The sequence below is a fragment of the Myotis daubentonii genome, chromosome 2 (assembly GCF_963259705.1).
Source record: "Myotis daubentonii chromosome 2, mMyoDau2.1, whole genome shotgun sequence".
In the NCBI taxonomy this organism is placed as follows: domain Eukaryota; kingdom Metazoa; phylum Chordata; class Mammalia; order Chiroptera; family Vespertilionidae; genus Myotis; species Myotis daubentonii.
This window is the reverse complement of record NC_081841.1, coordinates 57,041,461-57,063,915: the sequence shown is the minus strand read 5'-3', so window position 1 is coordinate 57,063,915 and position 22,455 is coordinate 57,041,461. Positions and strand designations below refer to the sequence as shown.

Below are 22,455 nucleotides of genomic sequence, written 5' to 3'. Positions count from 1 at the left end.
ACAACATTGATGTGTGAAAACTCAAACATGCTCTCTGTGACCCACACTGTGGACTCACTAGATTTCCTCAACGTCCGTCCTGCCTCATCCAATGTCCTCTGCCAGGCAGGGGGCTGGGCACTAAGAGTGAAACAGGAGGAAGGACTACTCCCTGTCACCACAGCTTACAGGGTCTGCACTGCCCCAAACCCTGCAGACAGCACGTAGTTATCTGTTGCCTGTTCTGCCCGCTCCCCATGTCGCCTCCTCATACTGTCCTCACTCAGTTGGAAGGTGAATTGGAACCACAGCTGTGTCCTCACTGCAGGGTCTCAGCACAGTCTTGCTCTCTCCCCTCTGTGTGCCCAGGACTCTGGGGCCTGGTGAATAATGCTGGCATCTCTCTGCCCGCGGGACTCAATGAGTGGCTGACCAAACCGGACTTCTTAAAGATACTCAATGTGAACCTGTTGGGGGTGATCGAGGTGACCCTGAGTCTGCTGCCCCTGGTGAGGAAGGCAAAGGGCCGAGTGGTCAATGTCGCCAGCGTCATGGGTCGTGTAGCCTTGAGCGGTGGGGGCTACTGCATCTCTAAGCACGGCGTGGAGGCCTTCTCCGACTCCCTCAGGTACTGGACTGGGACAGAACCTCCCTTGGCTCTTCCACTTCTGTGCTTCCGGGGAAGCCTTTTCCAGGGGGTTGGTTTCACACAGCCTCAGAGGCTCTTCCTTCCAGATCCTTCTCACTTGCTTTGTACCAGGCATTCATTGGGAAGCACTCTTTTATCTTCTGGAGGTCTGTATGGGCCTCAGGGCAATGGAGTTGATTCAACCTGTCCCTGCCCAGTCAGAAAGCATCTGAGGCAGAACTGGAACTGATCTTATTCCACTGCACAGCCCATCCGTGTACATAACTGCTATGGCAATTGGGTTCCGGGGGCCCTGTTGTCAGGGAAGCCCCAGGGAAGCACTTTATTCAGGGGAGCATCTTCATCACATCAGCAGTAGAGACTCCACTGGCTACAGGGCTGAGGATGGTGTGATGGGGGGGAGCTGAGACTGCAGGCAGAGAGAGCTCCTTAGAGGACAGATGGCATGGACGTTGACTGGGTGGGAGAAAAGAAGGAGGGGTGAGAGGAGCATTGGAAGATAAAATAGGCACAGCCCAGTTTTTTATTGCATGTGACAGAAATACCAGGGGATAGAATTTAAGTGGTGCCTTTCAGCAGAATTGGTAGGATTTAGAGTTATAAGCAAATGTATGTAAATACTTGTAAAAATACTCAAACTCTGTTGGGAGGCAATGTTATCATCATAAATTGTCTCCTCCTGTCTGCTGCACTTCACAACTCCCCAGACTTTTGAGCTTAATCTACTGCAATCTTATATTGGTGTTTTATTGGGGTGGGTTTTTTTCCAGGTGTTGTGTTCTTATATAAGACCTCTGAAGTCTTTGCCTCTCTGTCGGTTTGCCTTGCAGGAGGGAGCTCTCCCACTTTGGGGTGAAAGTGGCTATCATTGAGCCGGGTTTGTTCAAGACTTTTGTGAGCAGCCCTGCAATGCTTTCTAGGAGCTACCAAGAGACATGGGATAAGGCCAGCCCAGAGGTCAAGGAGGCCTATGGAGAGAGGTTTCTGGCACGCAGTAAGTGGGCCTTGTGGTTCATCGGGATAGAAACAAACCATTCTTCTGAAGTCTAGATTCATGGTTAGTACAAGCTTAGTCTCAGGTCCAACCTCTGTGCTCTGACTCACCCACAAACTTGGGACCTTTAATTTTATCTCCATTGTCCCATGTTGTCAACTGGTAACCTAAGGAAAGGATCCAGGCTTGTTAGACGTGGCACCACGGTCTCATGTGAGCGTCTCATTTTGTTGAGGATGAAAGTAAAGCCAGAGAGAAAAGACACTGTGAGCTCCTGGTCAGCAAGTATAAGAGCAGCGGGCTTTCAGGCACTTAGATTCCCAGTGTCTGTGGAGACCTGCAGTTATGTGTTCCACATATTCCTAGGAGTGAAGCCAGAGGTGGATTAGAGTGAAACCGTTGTGCCTGGGGGAGGAGAGGGGCACCCTCTAAAGAATTTGGGTGGATTCAATGTAGGAGACCAGGAATTCTACAAACTCATCCAATAAGGTGATTTAAAGGTGGGAAAGTTGGAGATGGGAATACATCTGGATCCTTTCTCATTTTGGACAGCCCTGAAAGCAGTTGGATCGTGGAATAAACTTGGCACACATGATCTATCCTTGGTGACGAACTGCATGGAACATGCTCTGACCGCCTGCCATCCCCGCACCCGATACTCAGCTGGCTGGGATGCCAAGCTCATCTACCTTCCCATGAGCTACATGCCCACCTTCCTGGTGGATGCCATGATCAACTGGAATAAGCCAAGACCTGCAAAGGCCATGTGACCCAAGATTGTGGTGCATAGTAGGGGGGAATTGGGTACTGTGTGAGGGAGGAGATGCATCTGTAGAGAGAAGTATGGGGCATTGTTGCTCACATTCTCAAATACTATAATTAAAGTAAAATTAAATAATTGATTCAAAGTATATACATTTCTTTAAAGCCAGGGAAGGTTTCTGAGCAGGACACAGACTAATGTTGCAGAACCTTGTTCTTTCCAATATTCCTAAGGCCAAACTCTGCCAGCCCCTTCACCATCCACAACTCACCGGAAACCCTGTGTTATCGTCACAATTAGCTAGTTATTAATATAAGGAAGGAAGCAAACAGGAATCAAATAATAAGCTTAATAAACTAAGGAGTTGGATCAAACATTAAGCAGAATAAGCTGGGAAGCTGAAGCAGACACCAGGACAGCATTCCAATGAGTTTGCAGGGAAGCTATAGCATATACAGACTCATCACACACTCCAGGGGCTGCCACGGAGGAGACTTACTCCTCAGAGCTGACAGGAAAATCACCCGAGGTGCTGCCCTGCTGCCCAGACTGGATTCCCAGGAAGGAGGAGGGGAAATTCCTCTGCTGGGCACGTGAGCAGTAGAAACCAGGTGATGTAACAGAACTTTTGGACATGCGCAATCAGAGCTGTTAGCACAGGAGGGAGGTGATTGTTTTTGGACATGCTTAGTGAGAGCCAGGGTGATGCCAGAGGGGCAGAGCCCAGCCTGGGAAAAACTGGGAAAGTGATCAGATTGGATAGAGATCTTAGAACCCCAGTATAACCAGGATAGGGATTGCTTGGGAGGAGAGCCCCCCACCCCCAGACACACACACACACACACACACACACACACGCACACACGCACACTCAAGCCTGGAAGAATCAGAAAGCTGGTTGGATGGACTAAATGACACCTTGTTCTTTACTGTGAACCAAGAAAATATGGAGAGTTAACAGCCCTGTGACTGTTGCTTCTAGACCCTTCCCATCCTCTATGTCCCTGAGGATGTATTAATGCTCTTCACCCCAAATAAAATCCTGCCATCACATTTATTTATTTACCAGAGGCCCGATGCATGAAATTTGTGCAAGGGGCTAGGCCCTTGTAGCCCCGGCTTGGTCCGGAAGGATGTCCGGTCTAATTAGCAGATTACACTTTTATTATTATAGACTTTTGCCATCACATTTAAACTTCTCCACATATGTGCCTTTTGAAATTCTTTTCTCTCAACAGCACAAAAGAACCCGTTTTCACCAGTAACACCTGCCCCTGCCAATGAGATCTACGGGTCTGTATTACAATCCTCTGTCTCCCCTCCGTCTCCTCCAGAGAAGTTTCCTGCAAGCTGAGTGGGCTTGGGACTTAGAGAATGGGGCAAGGGTGGCCTTTGGAGGGTGACAGGAGACAGTGACACTTCCTGGAGCCAAGGGTGCAGTGTACACTAGGTGTGGCAGGAGGCCTCCTCACCTTTTCCCAAAGCCTGCCCTGAGCATTCCCCCCAGGGTGAACTTTGGAATTTCCCAGCGTAGCAGGGGAACTTGACTTGCTGAGCAGATATTGCCCTGGGATTGATGCAGGTTGTCTCAAAGCCAGGCTCTTGGTGTTCAATGCCGGCCTATCTCTATTTAACCCCAGTCCTGGGATTTCAAGTGTATCTTTCCCAACCAGGGTATGGAAAGTAATTATTCACGGTTTTCCTTTTTCTCATCTTTCCCTCCCCCGCCCGTCCTCCACCCCTGTTTCCTTTCTCTTCTCTAGTTTTCCCTTCATTACTGTCTCTTACCCATTTCTCTCTACCTATCTATATGTCTCTCCTATTAGATAGTGTTGAATGCTACTCTATCTCAAACTCCGTCCATGCACTTAACAAAGATGGGCTTATTGCCTATTGTGTGCCAGACAGAGGAGCAGAAATGTGAGAAGGACCATCCCTGCCATTTAGTAGCTAAACACGTTTGCAAACTCTGACTCCCTGTAACCACCACGTTCCTGTTTCCTCTCCCACACTCTTTTCCCTTATACCAGGCATCACACTGTTGTTGACTTAATAAAATAAACGTAATTGGAATGTAAATTGGAACCACACATGTGTTCTCACTACAGGGTCACAGCACAGTATTGCTCTCTTACTCCCACTGTGCCCAGGACTCTGGGGCCTGGTGAATAATTGGCATGTCTGTGCCCACGCACCCAAGGAATGGCTGACCAAACAAGACTTCCTAACAATGCTCAGTGTGAACCTGTTGGGGGTGATCGAGGTGACTCTGAGTCTGCTACCGCTGGTGACATAGGCAAGGCGCAGGTGGTCAACATCTCCAGCATCTTGGGTGAGTGTCCGTGTATGGTGGGGGTACTGCATCTCCAAATACAGTGTTGAGGTCTTCTCTGACCCCTTTAAGTTTTGGGCTGGGACAGGGGCCCTCCCGCAGTCCTACTGCTTCTGTGCTTCTGGGGAGGACTTTTCCAGGGAGTTCAGTTCACACAGCCTCAGAGGCTTTTCCTTCCTGATTCCTCTCTCTTGCTTTGTGACAGCCATTCATTAGGAAGCACTTTTTTATCTTTGGGGGATCAGGATGGGCCTCAGCTCTATAAAATTTGATTTAACCTAACCCTGTCCTGGAGGAGGGCCCACAGATGGAAAGTGACTAAGGCAGAATTGGAACCTGAATAACTTGGCTGCAGAGCCCATGTCCTTAACCTCTAGGATAGTCAGTTCAGGGAGTCTTTGAGCTGGGGGTAGAGCATTTGACTCAACTCTACAGATACTTCTGGGCACATTTGTGAGTGCACAATTAATGTCTGAGGATAACAAGGTTTGTTCCCTGGCCTAAAATCTCTGACAGCTGAGAAAGGGACAAGAGATACAGAAATGGTATGGCCATCACATGTGATGGTTGTGACCATGTTAGCCATGGTGGCCTGGTAGCCAGTGGAATGGGGGAAGGATCCTAGAGAGGGGTCTGAGCTGAGAAGTGAAGAACTGAACTTGGCAACCTGGCAAAGTAGGGTGAAAGGCGTCCTGGATGTGGGAAGTAAGGGTGAGTAATGATTGACTGCCTGTGCTGTGAGGTCCTCCAGGAATAAACAACTAGGCCTGGCCTGGCAGGAAGGATGCTGGGAAGGTGGGCTCATGAGGGCATGGCCCTGGACAGGCTATGAACTTTCATGCTGTTGGCAGCAGCACAACCCCATGAAACAGATTAAATCAGGGGAGCTACTTTGTCAGATCAGCCTCTAGAGAACCCACTGGCTGGAGGGTAGAGGATGGCTCTGAATGTGGGGGAGGTGAGACCACAGGCAGAGAGAGATGCTCCTTAGAGGACAGATTGCCAGGGAGTTGACTAGAGCAGGAGAGAGCAGGGAGATGACTGAGGAGTATGGAGGAGATCGATAGAATTTAAGGGGAAAGAGGAGGAGATAGCGTTCAAGCGATGCTTTGCAACAGAATAGGTAGAATTTAGAGCTAATAAGTTTGTGTATGTAAAATATATGGGTCAATATTTCAACTCTACGCGGAGCCTATTTCATCTTCATAATTTTTCTCCCCTTGGCTGCTGCACTTCAGAACACCTCCAGCTTTCAAGCTTACTTACCCCAGTCTGCTTTGGGATTGTATTATTTGTTGTGTCTCCCAAGACCTTTGAAGTCCTTGCCCCTCTACCAGTGTGCCTGATAGAGGGAAGCTCTCCCACTTTGGGGTGAAGGTAGCTATCATGAAGCCCCATTACTTTGAGACCAATGAGCAACCCTGAAATGTTTTCTTAGGGCATGGGATTGGGCCAGCCCAAAGGTCAAGGAAATTATGGAGAGAAACACCTGGCATCTAGTGAGCTGTGGACCATGGCAAGAGGAGCAAACCATTTTCTGGAACCTTATTTTATCATTAAAGCTTCCTACAGTCTCAGGTTCATCCTCCTGGCTGACTCTCCCACCCAGTGGGAACATTTAACTTTATACTCATGATTCAGTGTAGTCAACTAGTAACTTAAAGGGAGGGTTTAGGTATGTTAGAGCTGGGGACCACGTGTCATGTGAAGCCTCATTATGTTGAGGAGCAATCTGAAGCCAGAGAGGGAGTTCTTTGAAACTTTCTTCCCATTGGTGAGAACTGCATGAAGTGCCCCTGATACTCACCTGGCTGGGAGGCCAAGCTCACCTACATCTCCATGAATTATGTGTTTAACTTCCCAGTGGGTGCTATGGTCTACTGGAGCTCCCCAAATCCTGCTAATGCCCTGTGAATCCAAAACTGGGGTACGTGGAGGATCTAGTTGGGGTGCTATGTGAGAGTTGATGCTTTATGGGGAGGAAAGTAGGGTGGAAGGAGGGAGTGCTCCAGTTTCTAGGATTATGTAGCTTACCCTCCACCTGACCTCTGCCCCGGCTTCTCCTAGGACTCTGAGGATATTAGGAGGCAAGAACCATGTTTTGAGGCCGAGGAACAGGGATCCAAAAGCACACAATCCTTGCCCTGTTCCTTCAGCAGCTTCTCAAGGTTCTGAGCCTCATGGCCCTGAATTTACACTTTTCGGAAGGAATGAACACTGGAAGGGGCTCAGCCCCATCTTCTCTGCCTCTGTTTATCTCCTCAGAGTGTGCCTTGGCCATGGCCATTCTCCCCCTCCCACAGGATGGAAATGGCCCCGAGAAGGTGAAGGCCCCTCGCCACTGAAGATACCTGTGGACAGAGGTAGAGGTGTGGAGCGCAACCACCAGGCTGACCCATCAGCCACAGGTACCAACTTAGCAGGGAGTCCTGTTACCTGAGAGTGGGTGGCATTCCCAACTCTAGGAAAAGAGCCTTCTGAGTGGTCCTGCAGCACTCCAAGCCTCCATCCATGACCTGAATTTTGTGATGTTAGGAGTTTGAGCCCAGGCAAGCACTGTCTTAGCCAGCAGTCAACAGAGAGACCCATGAAGTGGTGAGCCAGGCCCAGGCCTGTGTTGGGGCAGTCTCAAGTCATCCTTTTCAAGATTCGAGGCAACCCCTGGGTCTCACCTGTCTTCTCTAGAACTGGGTTACTCCTGAGCCTGATCAGCCCTCCAGTGACATTATCTGACACCTCCCAACCAAGACTTCCCTGTTCACTCACCCAGGAAGCAGAGTTGGGAAATGCCTCCTAGATCCAGTGTAGGAGGTGTTATGCCTTGGAGTGGTTATGAAGGAGGTGAGGGTTGCTTCTGTCACTTCCCATACAGGCTTTGGGTTTGTGCCCCAAACGTGGGTCCATGAGCTGACCCCACCACTACCCGTGGTATAGAGTAGCCACGCTCACTGGCCTTTTCCATCTGATTCTGGAGCTGACCAACCTTGGTAGATCATGGAGCACAGAGATGCATCCTTGACCCTTCACTCTAGGGATCTTTGTGTCAGACCTTCTAGACAGGCAAGGTATGGGTAGTTGGCCCTGTGTCCCTGGGAATGAGCTGGTGACCCTAGAGGTTTAGCCAAAGAACCAGTGTAGACTCTAGCATCATTCTGTCCCTGCATATTGTGAAGTCCTGGGTGTGACCCCTCACTACTCACACCTCTGACTCATATCCTTACTTCCTTTACCAGCTTCCTTCCAACCTTTCTGTGAGTTCTTTGCCCCATTGCTTAGAATCTTTCCCTCCCTTCCAAGTCCTGATCCTAAGAATTTTCTAAGCATCTGGCCACAGTCCTCTGCTTTTCCCAAATGTCATTTCCTCTTAGAGCAACGGTTCTCAACCTGGGGGTCGAACGACCCTTTCACAGGGGTCACCTAAGACCATCGGAAAACACATATATAATTACATATTGTTTTTGTGATTAATCACTATGCTTTAATTATGTTCAATTTGTAACAATGAAATTGGGGGTCACCACAACATGAGGAACTGTATTAAAGGGTCACGGCATTAGGAAGGTTGAGAACCACTGTCTTAGAGTCAAGGACTCAGCCCCAGGGCCTTTCTGCAGCTGCCCAGGGAACCCACGACCCGATCCTCATCCTCTGGCTAGACCTCACCTCATTGATATTCCTATCAGAACTCTCTCTTCTCTGGCCTTCCTTCCCTATGCCCAACTTATCCACCCTCCTTATTACTCTTGCCACCTATGATTCTACCTGTTACCAGCCCTACCTTAAAATTACTTTGACTCCTGGCCTCCCTTCTCTCTGCACATCCAACTAGCCACTGTGCCAATCGACTTCATAATCCCTTCCTTCTACCATCACCACCCCCACTGACAGGCTCCCCAGGTCACCAGATCACCTTGCATGTGTGTCTGGTCCTGGGGGACAGAAGAAAAATGCCAAGAAAAATGCCCAGTGGGTCCCTAGCTGGTTTAGCTCAGTGGATAGAGCATCGACCTGCGTACTGAAGGGTCCCGGGGTTTGATTCCAGTCAAACACACGTACCTTAGTTGCGGGCTTGATCCCCAGCCCTGGTTAGGGAGCGTGCGGGAGGCAATCAATTGATGTGTCCCTCTCACACCTGTGTTTTCTCTCTGTCTCTCCCCTCCCTTCCACTCTCTCTAAAAGTCAATAGAAAAATATCCTTGGGTGAGGATTCACAACAAAATATCCGGTGAGGGCCCTGTGTCCTCAGACCTTGATTCCCTCCATTTGCCTGGTCACTGGGTGACATTTAGAGCTGGGCTTGCTTGGAGTGCAGTGAGGGTCCTCATTGGCCACCTGAGTACCACCTCCCAAGAACCCAGGGCCTGAGGCCCCCGATCTTTCTGCTTTCTGGGAGTTGGGGCTTCCCATCACCAGCCTCCTTTACAGGAGGGGCCTGCTGCGTCTGGTTCAGAAGACATATCTATCCTGAGAGAAACTTTTTTTCATCATCTCTCATAATGGAGACTCACCTAAGGGCAGAGAATTCCAAAGAGCTAATAACCTGGAATTAATTTCTCTTGGGGTTTGGGAGGCACAAAACCAATTTTGTTTGTTTTACATTAATGAGTTTGCCTTAATTTTTTCCTCTAAAAATGAAAATTAACTTTATTCACATGCCTATACGCCTAACAAATGACTTGATCCCTAGACCAGAAGTGGGGGGTTCCCAAGGGGGCTTTCTGGGCCGAGTCCTCCTTTCTCATTTATCCTGCTCAGACCACTCAGGTGAGCCACCTCTCAGCATCAACATCAACACCGAGGTCTCCCCGTCCTTGGCACCTTCACCCATCAGGGCTGGAGGAGAGAAGGGCAGCCACCAGGGCTCTCTGACGTGACAAGGCTTCAGGTTAGACTTGAATTTCTTGCATCCAGGCTAATTGGTGTGGTGATGCATCCATCCACCTATAAAAATTATAGAGTGGCTCCCTCCAAGGCCCTGTGTGTGTTGCCAGGCGTGGAAGGGAGGAGAGCTCTTCTCCACAGACTGCCAGCTCGGGGTCAGAGGAGCAGCCTCTCTTGCTGTCTCCTGAGCCCGATCCTTCTTGGCCATCACCTCCTACCCGCCCTATGGCGGCTCTCACGGACCTCTCCTTTATGTACCGCTGGTTCAAGAACTGCAATCTTGTCCGCAACCTCTCAGACAAGTATGTCTTCATCACAGGCTGTGACTCCGGCTTCGGGCACCAACTGGCCAAACAGCTGGTTGATCGAGGCATGCGGGTGCTGGCTGCTTGTCTCACTGAGGAGGGGGCCCGGAAGCTTCAACAAGACACCTCTTATCGGCTGCAGACCACCCTCTTGGATGTCACCAAGAGCGAGAGCGTTCAGGCGGCGGCCCACTGGGTGAGGGACCAAGTGGGCGAGCAAGGTGGGGCGAATTGCATTCTTTAGCTTTCTCAGTTGATCCTTTGTCTTTCTCCTACCGGCATCTGACAGTTCTCAGGGAACCTGTTGTTCAGATGGGGTGGGAGAGGTGATGTTGAGAAAGGGGCTGAGGCTCTGGCCGAGTGGGACTGGACGCTGTTGCATGGTTTGGTCTGTCCACACGAAGGGCTGAGTTCCCAAGGAAGTTTCTCCCCCAGACACTCCGAGGGCTGGAGGGAGGTTGTCATAGGAGGTAGGGAAGAGGAGGTGTGTTCTGCACGTCCAGACCTCTAAAGATGGAGTCGCTTCTCTGGGACTTTGGCAGTCCTGACCATCAGCTCTTGTCGGGATCAGGCTGGGGAAGGCAGACGGGAATGTGAGGTCAGATTCCCTGAGTGGGGGCATTTGCTCTCCTGGACTGTGTCAGGCTAGATCCTCACATCATGGTGGAATTGGGATGAATTCAGAGTAAGTGCTGACCTCAGAATGGCTCCTCCTATTGGGAAAGGAGGCTGTGGGCTGGGGCTGGACCAGGATTGCTAGGGACCTGCCCAGGGCGCTTCCTGCATGAAGGGTGTGACAGAAGGAACAGAAGGAACAGGTTGGCTCTGTTGTAGAAGCAGCAGCCTAGGGGTGTAGTTCTGACCCCTAAGGGAACTAGTCTGGGGTCCATGCACGCAGGTGGGGGCAGGAGAGCCCTGGGACCCAGGAGGAGCCAGGCAATAACTTTCTTTTCTTCTCCTTAGGACTTACCAGTGCCCATTATCCAATACTGTTTGTTTGTTTGTTTTATTGTCTATTTTCCCTGCTAAGGTAAAGCTTCAGAGGGAGGGAAGGGCATGGCTTTTTGTCTCTTTTATTTACTATATATCCCTAGTACTTAGAATAGTGTCTGGAATCTAGTAAGGTGCCAAATATTTGTTGGATGAACTAAGTAATAAATAACTCAGCAAGAGTGAGTCTTTTTTTCAACTGGCTGCCTCGCCCTTGGCCACTTGTGTTAATGATTCACTGGGTATATTAATTTCCTGTTGCTGCTGTAATAAATTAGCACAAATGTAATGGCTTAAAACAGCAGAAATTTATTATCTTGTAGTTCTGGAGATCAGAAGGCCAAAATGGGTCTCACGGGGCTAACATCAAGGTGTCAGCAGGGCTGTGATCCTTCAGGAGGCTCCGGAGAGAACCCATTTCATTGCCTTCTCCTGCTTCTAGAGCAGTGGTTCTCAACCTTCCTAATGCCACGACCCTTTAATACAGTTCCTCATGTTGTGGTGACCCCCAACCACAAAATTATTTTCGTTGCTACTTCATAACTAATTTTGCTACTGTTATGAATCATAATGTAAATATCTGATATACAGGATGGTCTTAGGCGACCCCTGTGAAAGGGTCGTTAGATCGCCAAAGGGGTCGCAACCCACAGGTTGAGAACCGCTGCCTTAGTAGGTCCTGAGGTTCAGCCTGGGAAGCTCCAGGATTGCAAACCACAGGATGGAAACAACTATTCTAGCCCAGTCAACACAGAATCTGAGACCGAGAGAGAGAAAGTGACTTGTCCAAGGGTGGAGGTAGAACCAGGACTTGAACTTGAGCTCTTCCATCCTGGGTCCCTGCAGAGATGAATGACAGTACTTAGCATTATTTCTCCCCATTTATACCAACTCAATTTAATGACCTCAGAGAGCCCTTTTCACACTTTTTCCATTTATTTAAATGCTTCGTATATTTATTTATAGCTGTTATTTATTTCTTCTCTGGTTTGGGAGCTCTTTGAGGGATAAGACCCTGTCTTGTTCACTTTGTCTTTAGCACCTTCCTCTGTAACTGACAGGATAGGTGCATGAATGAATAAATGAATGTGTGCGTGGATGAATGAATGAAGTAATTTTGGTAATGTGTGTAATGGAGTTGGTTTCTTATACTTAGGGGAACACAGAGGGGAAAGCATATGGGGGAAGGAATTAAAACATTTACTCATTGGTATGAAAATTATGTCTCTTTTCCCAGAGCTAATAGCTTAGATGCCATTAGCTAAAGCCTGGACTGTTAGCTGGCACAGGGTCCAACTAGCTGGCAGACTGTGTGAATCAGAAAAAAAAATGACCCCCCAATGCCCTTACTGGTTTGGCTCACTAGATAGAGCGTCAGCCTGTGGACTGAAGGGTTCCAGGTTCGATTCCAGTCAAGGGCATGTTCCTTGGTTGCGGGGACATCCCCAGTAGGGAGTGTGCAGGAGGCAGCTGATCGATGTTTCTCTCTCATCGATGTTTCTAACTCTCTATCCCTCTCCCTTCCTCTCTGTAAAAAAATAAATAAAATATATTTTAAAAAGAAAGAAAGAAAATGCCCCTTTAGGGAAAACCAATTAGTTAAAGCACATCTTTTGGACTGTCGTAACTCCCCACCCCAGGCCTCAGCCTGGCTGTCTTGTTCTTTGTGCACCTGCTCGACCACCCTCAACTCCCTGAGCTGCTGAATGGTAGACCCTGGTACTTTTCCAGAGACACTGCTGATTTCTGTGTGGTTCTCTCTCTCCCTTTCTTGCCCCTAGGCCTCTGGGCCCTGGTGAACAATGCTGGTGTGGGCCTGCCCAGTGGTCCCAATGAATGGCTGACCAAAGAGGACTTTGTGAAGGTGATCAATGTGAACCTGGTGGGACTGATTGACGTGACCCTCCACATGCTGCCCATGGTCAAGAAAGCCCGGGGCAGGGTCGTCAACATGTCCAGCTCTGGTGGTCGTGTAGCTGTCATTGGCGGTGGCTACTGTGTCTCCAAGTTTGGTGTCGAGGCCTTCTCTGACAGCATCAGGTGACTGGGTGCCACACCACTCTGGGTGGGAGTCCTGGGGTTTCACCTCAGGAAGAGAGGGCTGGGGGTGGGGAGAACAACAGCATGTGGGCAGGGGAGTTCTGAAGAGAGGAAAATAAAGCAGTAATAGGAAGAAGGCTACCCTCACGGGGCCTTCCCCAAGGACCAAGAGAATAAAGGATGAGGAGAAGAGGTGGAGTGGTGATAGGAGGCTACATTCCTCCTTCCCTTGAGCTGTTCCAGAATAAGTGAAACCCAGTGTGGGCCTGTGAGAGTAGGAGGGATTGTCTCTCAAACAGACAGAGAGCCCTGGGGACAGATATGCTCATGGGAGACCCTCACAGGAGGATGCAAGCTTTGCATTGACCTCTCATTCCCTTTGCATTGTGAGTGTTGGGTGTGGGGCTGAGTGGGAGGGACCTGGTGGGAGGTCAGGCTTTAGATTCTTTGTTAACTTCCTCCTGCTGGGTTTGCCTAATGTGAATTGTCCAGAGACCACGCTTGGAAAAGGGCTGAGGCCCTACGACAGGGCTTACTTGCATGAAAGCAAAGGCTGGCCTGGTGCAAGGGTAGGGAGGGCACCTCCAGTTTCCTGGGGAGATCAGCACCTATCTGGCACTGAGGTGTCAGAAGTGACGCTCTCTGATGACCTTGTGTCATCTTGGGGTCCCAGACTGAATCAAACTCTTCTTCCCCAGGCGCGAGCTCTACTACTTTGGGGTGAAGGTCAGCATCATTGAGCCAGGGAACTATCGGACATCTATTCTGGGCCAGCAAAGCATGGAGTTGCGCTTGCGGAAGATGTGGGATCGGATGCCTCAGGAGACCCGGGATAGCTACGGAGAGGAGTACTTCCAACTCTGTGAGTTTCCCTCACAGGGAGAGGGGTCTCTGAGAGGGACAGGGAGATCTTGGGGGTCGCTTTGATTTTACAGATGATGGGATGGAGGCTCAGAGGGGTTAAGGGCTGGGATTTGAGAACAGAGACCAAGTGGGCAACTGCTGGGAGTGACAGAACTGTAGCTGTTGGGGAGATGGGGGCATGAGGATGGCTTCCATGAACAACCCCTGAAAGACAATTTATTATTGTGTCTAAGCTGTCCACTCCTGGCACCTGCCCCACCCAACCCCCAAACGCCATTATGCTGGCGAATCAGCTGAAGATGCACTGGCATAAGTACCGAGAAGTTATTAAGAGCACAGCTGCTTGAGCCAGACTGCCTGGATCTGAATCCTGCCTCTACCCCTTACCAGCTAGGAGATGTAGGGCACAATACTTAGCTGTGCTATGCCGCAGTTTTCTCATCTATAAAATGGGGCTAATGATAGGCCTACTTCACAGGGCTGCTATGAGGACGAATATCTGTGAAATGACCTGCACATACTAAATGCTTGTGAAATGAATACAGAGGAAAAGGAGCACCCAAGTATGTAAGGCAGCTCCCTTTCTCTCTGGGCTAAGGATCTTCTGTGAACCTCCGGAGAGTAGAGGAGGGTCATTACAGCTGTTTTCTATACTCCCCCCAAACTTTGTGCATTTCTTCCAGATTGAGGAATGAATGGAGCTCCGGCTATGGGGGCTCAAGAGGAGGGGGTGGCCTGTGGGTGCAGTGGAGGAGGAATTGGCCAAAAGACCTGTTAGGGCACCTCATGGTAGGAGAGAGAAGGCCATTCTGAGCACCAGAAGTCCCAATGTTCTCTCAGGTCATCTAATCTCAAAGCTGAGGCTTGACTGCAGGGGAGGATGATCCAGAAGACTTCCTAGTTCTCTCCATTTCTCCGGCTCCAAGCACCTCAGAGCCACCTCTGGAGTTGCCTTTGTGAGGGGCAGACTCTGACCTGTCAACAGAAATTGGTTCTGGCACAAGCAGCTGCCACCTCCTTGGCAGGCATCTCACTTCTCCAGTTGCTTCTCTGTGACCTGGCTGCCAGCCAAGAAGGTGGCGCTTGGCTGGTTCAGGAGGTTCTCTTGGGCCCGAGTGAAGCAGCCAGGCTCTCAGCCCTGTTCCCACTCCCTTTGGACCTCAATAGTGTCGTTATGCCTTTCCCTAACCCAGATTTCCCCCTCTCTTTTCTTGGCTTCCATGAACAACCTCTGAAAGACTATTTACTATTGTGGCTAAGCTAAGACTCTGGAACTGGGCTGCCTGAGTGCAATTTTTAGCTCTTATGAATTTTGTCTTGGGCAAGTTACTCGGTTTTCTCACCTGTAATGAGTTATGAGAATTCAATGAGTTAATATACAGGGTGTCCCCAAAAATGTACACACACACATTGAATAATTATAAAGACAGTATTTATTAAAATACATTTCATTTTCAAAATTGAGCTATCAGCTGTTAAAGTGTGTATATACATGTGTATATATAAAATGTTTAGATTGCCTGATCCCTGGTAGGAACAATTTGATTTAAAAGTGGTTTTTCTCCTCCCTTAGGCTGAGTATAGCCTCCTTCTCTCCATTATACTGATACCTACAAGCTATAAGTTCTGTATGGCAAAGAGAGAGTCTTAGATAGTAACTGTCCAAAATCCAAAGTGATGCATTTTTTAAATATACCCAGAAAGTCTCAATGAGTTCAATGTAATCACTCAATCAAATGCATGGCAGGTATCTAACTGCCCGGCATGGTCTCCTGAACAACATACATCAACAGAGTAAAAAGCCAAGTTGCCAAAACCACAACAGCCATTTATTCCCTTATTACACATTCGATTGAGAGCCCACCCCATGCCAGGCACTGTGTGGAGCTGGGAGTGAGAGTAGATCAAGCTGCAGGGCTCTATTCTGGCTCAATGCAGGCAGAAGTTGCAATCTTCTGCGGGCCTTAAAAGAATATAGAGAAAGACAAACTTCCTCTGAAAACCACCTGTCAAAAAACTGCTACCATTCCTCTGGAGACAGTGTGGATTCAGAGTTTAGATGACAGCTGTCCTTCCAAAGACTTTACACAACTGTCTAAACTTCAGTTTCTTCATTATAAAGTATAATCATTCCTCCCTCCGGATTGTCCGGAGAATTAAAGCTTAGCCATCGTTGTTAGCACTGAGGGAAGTTGGACTGGGGGAGGTGTGACGGGGTTGTGGTGGGGGATGGGGCTGGGAGAGATTTAGAGTCAGATCGTAGGAGGTTTGAATGGCTCCACTAAGGAGAGTGACTCTTATCCTGAAGGCATTGGAGAGCCTTTCAAATGGCTCTGACCTGACCTGATCAGATTTGCGTGTGGGAAGGATGAGCTTGGAGATATGGGACCAGCTGGGAGGCTACTGTAGAAATCCAGTGAAGGAATGACAGAGGCATGAGTTACAAGTCTTGGTGCTTATGGGAACTGCGTGTGTGTGGGGTGCGGGTAGTGTTTCAGGAGGCAGGTGCTGTGGAGACAGACTAAAGAAAGATTGAGGAATGCTCAAGCAGCACCATTAGGCAGAAAGTCCAGCAAGTTACGGCCAATCAGGCAGGCTCGTGGCCTGTGAACCCTGGACCAGGCTAGGTATCTTAGAGTGATGTTTAACTAAACCCAAAATAGAACTATATTGCAAATGGCTAGTTAATAGCAACCTAATGTGGGAACGGTCCCAAAGAAGCAGCACACACAATCACCAGGGCAGGAATGTGAACAGAGCACAAGATTCTTGCCCTAAAAAGCCCGGAGTAGAGCCACAGCCGACAAGCAACACCGTCACCTGCCACGTTTCTTTCTTCATCTCAACCCTGCCAGGGAGGCCACCAAAAATTCCTCTTTTGGTCTCCTTTTTTTCCCGGGAAGGGACTAGATCAGAAGCCCAGGACCTGTCCCTGGCAAAAGAGAAGAGGAAAGAAACTCAACGATTGGGTCCAAAAGTGCCAGAGCCTGGTCTCTGATATTTAATTCTCACAATAACACAAATGTTTCCCAGTTGCCTGAATCCAAAGCCCATGCTCTCCTTTACTATCGAGGAGAGTGACAGGTTAAATGGGTACCCCTGTCCCGCTTCCCACTCTGTGTCTAACGGGGTGCCCACCACAAAATAGGACCTCGATACATATTTGAAATAATAACGGAAGAATGTGCCTTACACGACTTCTGTGTCTCAGGTAGCTTCTCCCACCCCACTGGCTGTGTGGGTCCTTCCCATCTTTCAGAGCCTAGTTCCAAAGCCACCTTATCACATCAGCTTGCCTTGCCTTCATCAGCCCACACACCCTTCTGTGTTAGCTGGAATGGATTCTCCCTGGCTCTCGGTTAGCGCCTGCAGCCCTGAGCACCTTGAATGAGTACACTGACATTCGCCTCCCTGCCTGGGACCTTTTGGTAGTGGACTCTGCGTCAGGGCCAAGGATGGAGGACAGAGTGTTGGCTTCCTAAGACATTATCCCTTTACAGACAGCGTGGCTCTTTGGTAGTTTGCCCCTTTTCACTGCAGTAGCTTCCTTTCTAGGAAACAGAAAGGGAAGTTCCTCAAAGCAGGGGCAAGAATACTCGAATGACATTGTCCTGCTTTCATTAACCGCGTACCGGGGTTCTGCCCAGAGCAGGTGAATTCCTTGCCTTCCTGGACCAACTCCAAAGTCAGGCCTGCTTTTGCTCCCTCTTTGTTTTCAAGTTTTAATGCCTTATCTCTAAGTCTGACTCTCAGGCACCACTTCCTCCAGCTTGGGCGGCCATTGAAGTATGAGCGCTACAGCACGAGGGAGATCACAGCGTGTAGGTGTGTCTCGGGCCTTGCTCCTATTTGTGTAGTGAGCTTTGGCAGGCTGGGACCACTTGGGTGCCTTGTACTCATCTCCACACCCATGTGCATAATGCTAATAGAATAACCCCCACATCTGTTAGAGCTCATAAGGCGCCTGTCTGTGCCTGAGACCACCTGAGCCCCACAATGGCCTTATGACCAAGGCAAGGGCAGTGTTACTATTTTCTAATAACACTTTTTTTCCTGAATGCTTTTGTAGAAAATTCAGGAACTCTAGGGAGTAAGTAGGAGAGAAAAATACTCTAGTAACTGTGAATCTCACTCGCCAGACAATATTTTTACTTCCTTCCTTCTAATTTTTCTATGCACTTACATACATTTGTTTTCTATTCTGTCATCTTCCACTGTCTACCCTGCTATTAGTCATATTCTCTAGCACAGGTATTATTATTCCTATTTCACAGATGATGACAGTTTAAGCTCAAAGTCACACAACTAATAAGCGGTCCAGTTTTTCTGTTGCTAGTCTAACACAATAAAGGAATTCAATACACTTTTTTTTTCAATTACAGTTTACATTAAATATTATTTTATATTAGTTTCACATGTACAGTATAGTGGTTAGACAATCATAGACTCTACAAAATGACACCCCCCCCCCCGATATTTCAAGTAACTACTTGGCACTGTACATACTTGTTACAATCTTATTGACTATATTCCCTATGCTGTTCTTTACATCCTTGTGACTATTTTGTGACTACCAATTTGTATTTCTTAATCCCTTCACCTTTTTCATCTCACCCTCCACACCGCCTCCCTCTGCCAACCAACAATCTGATCTTTGTATCTATGAGTCTGTTTCTATTTTCTTTGTACATTTATTTTATTCTTTAGATTCCACATATAAATGAAATCATACGCTATTTGTCTTTCTCTGTCTTATTTCACTTAATATAATACCCTCTAGATCCATTCCTGTTGTCATAAACGGTAAGATTTCATTCCTTTTATGGCCACGTAATATTCCATTGTATATATTCTACCACTTTTTTATCCACTTGTATATTGATGAGCACTTGGGTTGCTTCCATATCTTGGAAGCATATTGAATTAGTGCAATACACAATTCTTGAATTCAAGAAGAGAAATGAGATTATTTACAGGGTATTTGTATAAGGGATAACCGGGAGGGTGTGGTTGATCTGCCTAAAATGGTGTGATGGAAAGAGAGCTTGGATGAAATTCAGAAGGAACCATCTTTAATGAAGAATAATAGAGCCTTTTATTCCCCCCTCCCTCCCTCAAACAGATTCTGACAAGCTAACAAACATGTTGAAGTTGGCAGAGCCAAGAATCAGAGATGTCGTCAACAGTATGGAACACGCCATTGTTTCCCGGAGCCCCCGCATCCGCTACAACCCCGGCCTGGATGCCAAACTCCTCTACCTCCCCTTGGCTAAGTTACCCACCCCTGTGACAGATTTCATCCTGAGCCGGTACCTTCCCAGGCCAGCAGACAGTGTCTGAGCTGGGAAAGCCCAAGGAGTGGTCATTGGAGTATAGAGGAGGGGCCTGGGAGAAGGGACTATGGGGTCACAAGAGGTGGCATCAGACATTCTGGGGACACTTTGCTTGTCTGACACCCATTGCTGGTGAATTTATGGGTAATTTCTAACAGAAGACGAATCCTCTTCCCACTCACTGAGGCAACACAGAAACACAAAGACCCGCAGCATGGTCCCAAGAACCTCTGTCACCTGGTCAGTATATAGCTCTTTCTGGACCTGGAAAAATCAAGGCGAGAATAACTAGCTCCTGCTGCATCACAAACCTCCTTCAGTTGTCACTGCCACTGGGAAATACTGTGGCATAATCCAGCCCACAGGAGAATCTCAACCACTTTCTTGCTGGGTTTTTAAATATGCATTAACCTCTTTCACATAACCCATTATTTAAATAATGTAGTAAGGCAGACAAGATTAATAATAGGGAGTACAAGATTAACCAGGCAAAGTTTATAATATTTTCTCTCTTATAAGTTCCTCTATTCATAGGTGATTGGGATCCACATGAAATAATATTCATTTATTTAATCAGCATTAATTAATTCTTTAAATATTTATTGAGTGCCTACTACATACCAGGCGTTGTGTAGTTGCTAGAAGTTTATACAATGATTAAATCATGGTCTTGGTTTATTTTGTGGTTTTGTTTTTGTTTTTTACCAGTGTCTAATAGCAAAGATGGGACAAATGGTGATAAAAGAAAACATAAATAAGAAAATCACCTAATTCAGTGGTTCCCAAACTTGGCTGTATGTCATAATCTCCTGGCTAATTAAAATTACAGATTCCTAGGCCTCAATGTTAGAAAATGTTATTCCGTAGGCTTGGGATGGGGCCCAGAAATCTGCATTTGTAATAAGAACCACGGTTCTGATGCACCTAGACACGTGGAAACTGTTGGTCAAGAGAAGGCATTAATGTTCAGAGGAGGACATGCCCTATTCAAAGCACCCCCAGTACAGTGACCAAGGCAGAACTCAGGTGTTCAGATCCCCAGGTTAGGGTTTCAGTTATAGGAGAATACATGTCTGAAATTAGTAACATTGTGAAATATGTCATGGAACTAATTTTTAAAAAATATACCTTAAATTTCTGAGCCATATGACATTCTATTGAAAAAGACTTTTTTATCTTGAGGAATGGTCATGTAATAAAGGTAAATGTGAAAATTTTTTATTAAAATGTCTTTGTGTCGCCCTAACCGGTTCGGCTCAGTGGATAGAGCATCGGCCTGCAGACTCAAGGGTCCCAGGTTCGATTCCGGTCAAGGGCATGTACCTGGGTTGCAGGCACATCCCCAGTAGGGAGTGTGCAGGAGGCAGCTGATCGATGTTTCTCTCTCATCGATGTTTCTAACTCTCTATCTGTCTCCCTTCCTCTCTGTAAAAAATCAATAAAATATATTTTAAAAAAATGTCTTTGTGTCTCTTCAACATCGGCTGAACTTGAAAGTAATAAAACTTAATAACATCTACAAATAACTTATATTCTAAATAAGTTAACATTCATAGATTCCAGGGATTAGAATGTGGACATGTCTTTTTGGGAGCCACCATACAACCCACTGAGTCTGTTATTTGCATCACTTCTATTCTTGGCACCAAATTCTGTATCAGGAGGGATGCATTGGCAGCAAGTAACTGAAAAGCCAACTCTCCATTGGTTTAAACAACAGAGTTGGGGCAGGATCCCATAACTGAATGATGACATCAAGATACAGGTTCTTCTGTCTCATTGCTCTGCCATCCACAGTTTTGACTTTAACCTAAATCCCATTATCTTTATGGTTGTGGTATGACTGCCAGGAGCAATGGGAACTCTGTGCTTCCTCATTCACAACTAAAAGAGAAGAAAGAGCCTGTCTTTCCATGGCATTAAAGATTAAGGAAGTTTCTTTCTCATAGCCCTTACCAAGGCTCTCCTTGAATCTCCTTAACACAAATTAGCTTGTTTGCCCATCCCTGAACCAATCACTGACAAAGGGGTAAGTTGCCCTGAATTGTTTAGATTAATCATGGAACAGAATGGGAATACTGGGGAGTCAGTGACAGGGCCTACTGCCTTGGAAAATTGAAAACTCAGCCTGAGCTGGTTTGGCTCAGTGGATAGAGCATTGGCCTGCGGACCAAAGGGTCCTGGGTTTGATTTAGGTCAAGAGCATGTACCTTGGTTGCAGGCTTCTCTCAGGCCTGGGCCTGGTCAGGGCGTGTGCAGGAGACAACCAATCGATGTGTTTCTCTCACATCTATGTTTCTCTCTGTCTTTTCCTCTCTCATCTATTCTCTCTAAAAGATCAATGGAAAAATGTCCTTGGGTGAGGAATAACCAAAAAGAAAGAAGAAAGAAAGAAAGGAAGGAAGAGAGAGAGAGAGAGAGAGAGAGAGAGAGAGAGAGAGAGAGAATTAAAAATTCAGACTCTAGGCTATTCACAGTTGAATATAGATCAAAAACAAATTTTCTTTGTTGAAGACACAAAAATTTACAACTGGGAGACTATGGCTAGTTAATTCTTTGAGATATTAATTTACACATTTTCATTGCTTCTTGGTTTCATATTTCCCCTTTCCGCACTCAAGTAGGGAGCCAGCTTGGTACTCCTTTACCTAGGGTGAGACATTGACAGAGTAGAAGAAGTACATTTCCTGCACTTTTTTCAGCTTTAGTTTTCCTAACCCTAATACCTTTGGAGAAATTACAGAATTTTGGGGGAAAAGCAAAAGAGAATGTGACTTGTGGGTGCACATAATGTTTCAGAGAAGCAGAGCCTCTCCCCTAAGGCAAGGAGACTCACTTTGGCTGGTGAAAAAAGGGGGTGAAGTTTGGAGCTTCCAGAGCAGGAGGGACCCCCAGTCACTTTCTGGAAGTACATTGGGAAGGTGGCTAGACTTGAGAGTTATAGCTGTGTTGTGTGTTCAGGCAGATGAGACCTTGGTGTCCTCAGAAGACTCATCTGTCCCATGGCAAGAATGCAGTAGAGAATCACCAGATATAAAAGACATGCAGATTGGGACATTTAAGAGATAACTTATGCAGATAGAAGACAGAATTTCATGCTCATTGAGGTTGTGGGCCTCTCCAAGTCTGTGGCTCTTCAAATTATTGGAGGCAGCGACTGTTTTCTACAGAACCTAGTTTTATAGTGGTTCATGTCCTTCCACCAAGATCTGCTCAAGCAAGAATAGAGGTTTCTTCCCTTTTGCTACTGGCAGCATTTTTGAGGAGGTATATTTAATCAGGTCTTTCTTCATCTTCAATTTATGACACTTTTTGGTGGCTTAGT

The 22,455-nt window shown here is 47.4% G+C and overlaps 2 protein-coding genes across 5 annotated transcripts in view; both read left to right on the top strand.

Annotated features, from left to right (window-relative positions):
- LOC132227784 (retinol dehydrogenase 16-like) overlaps window positions 1-2,521 on the top strand; it is a 41,977-nt gene extending 39,456 nt beyond the window's left edge. For 2 of the 4 annotated variants that reach the window (XM_059683299.1, XM_059683298.1), the window contains exons 3-5: window positions 349-607; window positions 1,459-1,622; window positions 2,175-2,521. In XM_059683299.1, coding sequence (XP_059539282.1) covers window positions 349-607; window positions 1,459-1,622; window positions 2,175-2,392 — 641 coding nt within the window. In that variant the 3' untranslated portion in view covers window positions 2,393-2,521. Of the gene's footprint in view, window positions 1-348; window positions 608-1,458; window positions 1,623-1,794; window positions 1,872-2,174 lie in introns of those variants that run through there. The other 2 variants (XM_059683300.1, XM_059683301.1) reach the window with 2 other exon arrangements.
- Window positions 2,522-8,400: 5,879 nt separating this feature from the next.
- Window positions 8,401-20,571, top strand: SDR9C7 (short chain dehydrogenase/reductase family 9C member 7). The gene is made up of 4 exons (XM_059683294.1): window positions 8,401-10,124; window positions 12,675-12,933; window positions 13,632-13,795; window positions 18,920-20,571. The coding sequence occupies exons 1-4, from the start codon at window positions 9,824-9,826 to the stop codon at window positions 19,135-19,137; spliced, it is 942 nt and encodes a 313-aa protein (XP_059539277.1). The 5' UTR covers window positions 8,401-9,823; the 3' UTR covers window positions 19,138-20,571.
- Window positions 20,572-22,455: the final 1,884 nt, after the last annotated feature.

Excerpts from the sequence above, each read along its gene's own strand:
- SDR9C7 (XM_059683294.1), top strand. The coding sequence starts at position 9,824 with ATGGCGGCTCTCACGGACCTCTCCTTTATGTACCGCTGGTTCAAGAAC. Across the intron at positions 12,934-13,631 it reads GCCTTCTCTGACAGCATCAG|GCGCGAGCTCTACTACTTTG; the intron begins GTGACTGGGTGC and ends CTTCTTCCCCAG. Across the intron at positions 13,796-18,919 it reads AGAGGAGTACTTCCAACTCT|ATTCTGACAAGCTAACAAAC; the intron begins GTGAGTTTCCCT and ends TCCCTCAAACAG.